The 7551-nt window shown below is 65.8% G+C and overlaps 2 protein-coding genes across 2 annotated transcripts; both read left to right on the top strand.

Annotated features, from left to right (window-relative positions):
* Window positions 1–545: 545 nt before the first annotated feature.
* Window positions 546–2396, top strand: PFL1_01528 (uncharacterized protein; the record flags this gene model as incomplete). The annotated part of the gene is made up of 2 exons (XM_007879030.1): window positions 546–2272; window positions 2378–2396. 2 exons carry the CDS (start codon window positions 546–548, stop codon window positions 2394–2396), a joined length of 1746 nt encoding a protein of 581 aa, XP_007877221.1.
* A 591-nt stretch (window positions 2397–2987) lies between these two features.
* Window positions 2988–7276, top strand: PFL1_01527 (uncharacterized protein; the record flags this gene model as incomplete). Its single annotated transcript, XM_007879029.1, has 2 exons — window positions 2988–3000; window positions 3132–7276. 2 exons carry the CDS (start codon window positions 2988–2990, stop codon window positions 7274–7276), a joined length of 4158 nt encoding a protein of 1385 aa, XP_007877220.1.
* Between the last annotated feature and the right edge of the window lie 275 nt (window positions 7277–7551).

Raw genomic sequence — 7551 nt, 5'->3', positions numbered from 1 at the left:
TCTAACCCTAACTGTCGCGCGGCTGGCCCGGGCTCTTCCGAGTCCCGAGCCCTGGCCTGGCCCTTAGGCCGCGCGGCTTCCTGCCTCCTCCTCCTTCACGCCATCCATCTCAGTCCTCCCTTTCTGCATCGGCAGCACATGGTGACAAGAGCGTCTTTCTGCTCATCGCCTCAGCTCTAGGTCCCCCATAGCCAGAGCTTCGCCTTCCCTCGCCATCGACACCCCAGTCGCGGCGGACCCCGCAGACGGAGCGACCGAGTCCGGTTCCTTCCCGCCCTCTCCTTCCCACTCTCTTCCGTCACCTTTACATGGTCCACGTCACTCGTCGATCTCCTCGGAACCACCCTCCGTCGCAGACACCCCTCCCTCGTAGACCCCGCCGCACCCTCCTCACCGAGTCGGGATCCTCGTCTCCGACACCCTCCTCCGACCCCGGCTTCTACTCGAGCAAACCACCCGCATTCATCCGCCCACCCGCCTCTCGCGCTCTCCTTTCCTCACTGTCCAGTCTGCCACCTCTCCCCTACCTCTCCCGTTCGTCCACCATGGCCGATCCCGCTGCCTCGTCGTCGGCGCCGGGCCTCACGCCTACGTCGGGTAGCGCCTCGGCGGCTCCCACCGACCGGCCCGGTCTGCCCAGCATCCAGGTCTCCGCCTCACAACCGGGCCCGTCGAGCGGCAACGCTAGCACCGACGAACCGCGCAGTCCAGCGAGACCCTACACGCAAAGCCTCGTCGACGCCTTCGAAACGGCACTCGCCAATCAGCTCAAGCCCCTCAACAAGCGCCTCGATGACCTAGCCACCGAGATGCGCACGCAGCGTCCCTCAGCCGACGAGGCAGCCCGACGCCGCGCCGCTCAAGAAGCCGCTCGAGCTGCGGTCGTTGCGGCCTTCCGCGACCAGGGCTTCTCACAGGACGAGGCTGACGCCATGGCCGCGACAGTCGGTTCTCTTCCCAGGTCGACCGCCAGCCCAGCCCCAGTCTCCAGCGTGATGGGCGCGACAGCTCCGGCCACGCCGCCCGCCGGCGCACAGCCGCACGCCACCTCCGCTGGCATAAGCGGACGCTCGCAGCGTCTCGACACGAGAGACTGGGATTCCGTCTCCCGCCGTCAACGCGAGACAGGCCCGAGCCGCCTGGACGGGCGCGACGCAGCATACAGGCCCTCCCCTGAGGATGACACCCGTCGCGAGCGCGACCAGGACACGCGCCCCGACCGCCGACGCGATCGCGATGATGCCGACACCAACGGCAACGGCAAGCGCTTCAACATCAAGCCCGACGAGATCGGCACCTTCAGCGGCAAGACCGTCGCCGGCGGCCTCTCCCTCGAGTTCTGGTGCAACCGCATCGAAGCCCTTCTCGACAGCGAGTCATCCTACGAGTACGAGCTTGCCGTTCTGAAGGTGCTGCCCCTCTGCCTTCGCCACTCGGCGGCCCAGTGGTACAACGCACTTCGCCCGGAACGACGCCGCGAGATCCTCCGCAGCTGGGACAAGTTCCGCAAGCTCCTCGAGAAGACGTTCGCGGGCAACCTCGACCGAGCGCGCCAGGTCGCCGATGCCAGAGTCTGGGACCCGGCCACAGAGGACTCGACGGAGTACTTCTGGGACAAGTACTCCCTCCTTCGCGCGGCATACCCCGACCGTTCGGATGCATCGCTCTGCTCTGACATCCGCGCCGGGCTGCCGGATTCGTTCAAGACGTTGATCCGTACGACGCTCGCGCGCAATCCGGAGCCCGAGAAGCTGCTGGAGGAGTGCATCCTCTACGAGGTGCCCTGGCGCAACTCGGAGGCTCGTTTCAGCAGGCCGTCTCGCCGCATGCAGGCTCCCGCTGGACTCGGACCATCGACCGCGGCACCTCAGATCTCGGCCACGGGCCTGCCGGTACCGCCGTCAACGTTCGTCCCAGCCACCTCGGTCCCACCGGTCGAGGCTCTGGTCAAAGAGCGCAGCCCTACAGCGCCGCCCGGCCGTCGAGCACCCCTCAGCGCGGACTACAATCCCGCGAACGTCAACTACAGGATGAAAGACGGCAAGCGCGTCAGGACGTATCGCGTTCCGTCCGATGGCCGCGAGATCATTCTCAAGAAGCCGTGCAGTCGCTGCGGCGAGGAGCACTTCGACTTTGAGCATGACTCCCTGCAGGTCAAAGCCGAAGTGCACGCACTCGCGGACGCCGGCACTTGGACGGCATACGGATACCCGGTCTACAGGCCTGACTCGTATGAGGGCTACTCCTTCTACGAGCCGGACTGGGTCGATCTGTCCGCTGACTCGCCTCCGACTTTTGCCTCGCCCGAACCGTCCAGTCATGGCCACGGCAGCAACAGCCGGCCCTCCACCGCCTCTGGCCCCTCGCTGGGGGGCAGGTCGGCCGAGACGCCGTAAAACTACAAGCCCCGGCAGCCGACCGCCGCCAGCAGCATGCCGCGGTCGCTCCTGTCGGCGATGGGCCCCCTGCCGCCGATGACTCGACCTTCCATTTTCGCGCCTCGCCCATAGAGTCTTCCTCCATCGATCCGACCCCAGTCTCGATCACGCCGCCCCAACCACACGCAGCTCTCGATCCTTCCAACGGCTCGCACGCAAACTCCGACTCGATCCATCCGTCCGTCACGCACACAGCCCCTGACTCGTCCATTGGTCCGCATTCAGTCTCGATCCACCTTTCCGACGGAAACGCCGTCGTTCCACTCCCGTGCGCCGCGACCCCGACAGACTCGTCCTCTCACGCCTCGTACAGCAACTCTCCGCACGGATCCAGCACCTCGACCACCGCCGTACCCTGTATAAAGCAAGCTCAGCACGCCTCAGACAACCACTTCTCCGCTCTCGCTAATCCGACCCGACGTCCCGACTCCATCTCTTCTGTCGACCAGCACGATGACGCCGGCGTCGTCGCAGACACGCAGGCCCTTCACTCCGACACGCTGCTGGAGGCCGGCGCGGGCGCCGAGCCCCCCGACAACGCCCGACAAGATGACGAGCGACCGTCTGATACGACGCCAGCATGCATCTTCATCTCTGACGCCGTCCGGTCGACCAACCTTCTGCCTTTCAGCCGTCCACGCCGTGAAGGACGCCGGGTCGTGACGAAGCCCCCCCATCCGGCCACGGGCACAGGCACCGCATTCCACGACCTCTTGCCCACCGCTTTCTACGCGCGCCTGGGTGACGACGACCAGGAACGCCTCGCGCTGCTTGACTCGTGCTCCACGATCGGCATCATCGACGCTCAGCTGGCTCAACGACTCGGCGCCCCGACTCCGCAAGGTCCCTGCGTGCCAGTCAACGGCATCGGCTCCGACACAACCCTCGGCCACGTCACCCTACCCTTCAGCATCGCAGCCAACGCCAAACAGGAAGCAATCGACATCCAATCCTCGGCAGACTTCCACGTCGTCCGCAACTTCGGTCCGGGCCTTTGCTTTGGAATCGACGTGATCAAGTCGCTTGGCATCGTCATCGACTCGGCAAGGGGGATCGCGACTACAGACGAGGGCACCTTTCCGGTGTATGACACCAAAGGCGTCCGCCACACCGCGGCGCGAACGGCAAAGGTCCTGCGGGCAGCGCAGGCCGTTACTCTGCCACCCGAGTGCCACGTGTGGGTTCCTGTGTCTCAGTCGTGCAAGCGCGGGCTGTCGTACACGCTCGACAGCGCCCTTTGGTGCCATCGGCCGGCGCGCACGATGTTCGCCACTACTGGCGCACTGGTCGACGCCGACACCTCGGCCATCCTCGTCACCAACTTTAGTCGCCGGCCTCACCGCATCCCCGCAAACTTCATCCTCGGCGATGCCATTCCTCTCGCGGTCGGCGACGACGCCAAGCGGGCGTCCAGCTTTCACCTCTTCGCCGAGGCACAGGCACCGGACACCGCGGGCCAGCCCTACGCTTCCGACGAGCCCAACGCCGAGGACCAGGCCGCGACGAACGAGGGAAACAGCGCGACCCACTTCCACGCGGCTCCAACCGCCGCGCCGCCCACCGCTGAGGCATCAGAGCAAGACCAGCAGCTCGATCTGGCGACGGCAGCCCTCGTCGACGAGGCGACCACGGCGGCCCTATCCGGTCAGCCCAGTGCCGACCCCGTCGACCCATCGGCCGAGTGGGACCCGCGAATCGCGCCGCCTCCAGACACGTCGCCCCCAAATCAGCCAAAGAAGCCGCCCATAGCCACCGTCGACGGCCACTTCCGCGTCGGCCGCCCGGCGGGCTCCGATGAACCACACGCCGCCATCGTCGAGGTGTTACGTGCCAATGTCGACGCCTTCTCCCTTGATGGGCGTCCGGGCCACATCCGCGGCGAAGAGATGAGCATACCACTGCTACCGGGGGAGACGCCGAAGCCCGAGGCGCCACGCCGCGTCAGCCCATGGAAGAGGAAGGCCATCGACGAGAACATGCTGCAGTTGGAGGACTGGGACGTGATCGAACCATCCAACTCCTCGGCCTCGTACCCGATCCTCCTTGTCAAGCAGGGCGCCAAGATCCGCATGTGCGTCGATTACCGCGGCTTGAACAACATCAGCACCACCGACAGCTACCCGCTGCCGCGCATCGACGACGTGCACAACGCCCTCGGCGGCCACACGATCTTCTCGGGCCTGGACGCCATCCGAGGCTACCATCAACTAGGCATCAAGCCTGAGGACCGATGGAAGACGGCCTTCGTCTGTCATCGGGGTCTCTTCCAGTACAAGCGCGTGCCTTTCGGACTGCGCAACGCGCCCGCCGCCTTCCAACGCTTCATGGATCGGCTCCTGGGCGGCATGCGCTGGACGGAAGCTCTGGTGTACCTCGACGACGTCGTAGTGTTCTCGCGGACCATCGAGGAACACGCGGCGTCGCTCAACCGGCTCCTCAAGGCCGCCATCGCCGTGGGCCTCAAGTTCGCACCCGAGAAGTGCACCTTCGCAACAAGCGAGCTCAAGCTCCTCGGGCGTCGAATCTCCGCCGCCGGCGTCGCCACGCTGGAGGATCGCACCGAAGCTGTGCGAAGCCTGGTCGCTCCCGAGTCGCTCCAAGACCTCTACCGAGTGCTGGGCCTCCTCAACTACTACCGCAGCTTCATCCCCAACTTCGCCCGCCGCGTCGAGCCCCTCACCTCGCTCACCCGAGGGATCAGCTACAAGAAAGACGATCAGGGCCGGTACTTCCTCACCGACGGTCAGGGCAAACGCGTTGCCGCTTCTTCGGTACGCATCGACTGGGGTGCTGATCAAGCCGCCGCGTTCGAGGACCTCAAGGACGCCTTGGCCAGCCCACCCGTCCTCGCGCATCCGGACTTCAGCAAGCCGTTCATCCTCTACGTCGACTCGTCCAAACACGCCTTCGCCGCGGCTCTGCACCAACGCGCGTCCGATCCGCAAGCGGCACACTCGCACCCCACCGACGTGCTGTCCATTGCAAGGCTGCTTCGCGATGACGCGGCGTACGAAGCCGCGATCGACGCAGACGCCGCCTTCTCCGGCCTGTGGCGACAGATCCGTGACGGGGCCGATACGCCCGCCTACGCGATCCGCGAGGGTCGCCTCATCCGCACCGGCACAAACGGCCTCGACAACCAGATCTGCGTACCCGAGGCGCTCCTTCCCAAAGTCTTCAGCGCGGCGCATGACCTCGGCCACTTCGGCTTCGCAAAGAGCCTGCTCAGCATCAGGGAGTCCGTGTTCCACCCACGCCTCGCCGAGGGGCTCCGCTCCTACATCCGCCACTGCCCCGCGTGTCGTCGCACAAAACCCCCTCGCGCCGTCGGCGCGCTCGACTCCGCCCGCATGCTCTCCGCCACCGATCGTCCTTTCCACACCATCTCTGTGGACGTCGCATCCGGATTCCCACCCTCTGCCGACGGCACCGACGCTCTCCTCGTGGTCACGGATCTCTTCTCCAAGATGATCCTCGTTGAACCATGCCGCTCCTCCGCTTCCACCAACGACTTGTGCGTCCTGCTTGAGCGCGCTGTCCTCCGACGCGGCTGGTGTCCGTCGGTCATCGTTTCCGACAGCGACTCCCGGTTCGTCGGACAGGCCTTCCAGACCTTCGCCACCACTATCGGCGCCGAGCTCCAGCCCTCTCGGCCGTACCACCAGCAGGCCAACCCCGTGGAACGGCAGATCCAGACACTACAACGGGTCATCCGCTCGCTCTCGCTGTCCCAGCCGGATTGGATCGCCGCGGCATATGCGGCTGAACTCGCGATCAACAGCACGCCGGCGCTAGGCACCCAGTACGCGCCCTTCGACCTCGTCTACATCGACAGTGCTCACGACCGCCTCAACGCGCACCTTACCGAGAACGATCCCGCCGTTCGCCTTCTCGACGACCGTCTGGCGCTCGCGCGAGGCCGGCTCCATCAGGCCCGCGACGCAATAGAACGCGCACAAGCTTCGGACAAGCGTCGATACGACCGCCGACGCCGTCCGATTCCCAAGTACAAAGTCGGCGATCCCGTTCTCATCCTCACCAAGTCCCGCCCGGTCCACGCCGCCGGCGTCAACAACAAGATCGACCCGCCCACCGTCGGTCCGTTCACCATCGCCGAAATCCGATCGCCGCACCGTGTCCGCCTCGACCTCCCGCTGGACATGCGCATCGATCCTGTGCTTGACGTGTCGCAAATCGCGCCCTACCCCAGCGAGGATCCCTTCGGCCGCCCGCTGGACGCCACACCGGACTCGTTCGACGACGACACCCCTCTTTTCGAGATCGACCGTATCATCGGCGAACGCATCGACCGCCGCACCGGCGAGCGCAGCTTTCGCGTCCGCTGGAAGAACGACCCGCGACCGACCTGGGAACCGGAGCGCACCCTGCGCGAGGACAAATGCGATAACGCTATCAACGACTGGCTCCTTCGCGACGTCAGCACCCCCCCGCCGCCGGAGCCCGTCGCACAGGCTCACGCCCGGTGGACGAGTACCGACCAAGACGAGCGCCCTGTGGCCTTCATCTCCAAGTTGACGAGCGCGTCGGAGTCGCGCCTCGTAGGCCTCGAGCTTGAGATCACAGGCCTCGCGTGGGCCGTCCAGCGCCTCCAGCACTACCTCGAAGGAGCATCGAGCATCGAGGTCATAACCGACCACGCCCCTTTGCGCGCCGTCCTTGCCGCGCCTCTCCACAGCCAACGCCCTTCGTCCGCCCGCATCGAGAAGATGCGTGCATACCTCACACCTTTCCTTCCTTTCATGACGGTGCGCTACAAACCCGGTTCGCAGCACACCAACGCCGATGCCCTGTCGCGCCTCGCCCGTCTTCCGTCGTAGTCGTCTTCCTGCCTCGTTCTCTCCTCGTTCTTGTCTCCGGCCTCCCCCCCATTCGCCTCGTTCCCGTTTGACCCGTCCTCCTTCGTTCCCTGTTTCAGTTCCCTCGCTGTACCGTAGTCCAGCTTCGTCGGAGGGGGGGGATGTCGCGCGGCTGGCCCGGGCTCTTCCGAGTCCCGAGCCCTGGCCTGGCCCTTAGGCCGCGCGGCTTCCTGCCTCCTCCTCCTTCACGCCATCCATCTCAGTCCTCCCTTTCTGCATCGGCAGCACACTAACCC

This window comes from Pseudozyma flocculosa (assembly GCF_000417875.1).
Source record: "Pseudozyma flocculosa PF-1 unplaced genomic scaffold scaffold00003, whole genome shotgun sequence".
Taxonomy (NCBI): Eukaryota; Fungi; Basidiomycota; class Ustilaginomycetes; order Ustilaginales; family Ustilaginaceae; genus Pseudozyma; species Pseudozyma flocculosa.
The sequence above is the reverse complement of the archived record's forward strand: the minus strand, read 5'-3'. Positions and strand labels throughout refer to the sequence as shown.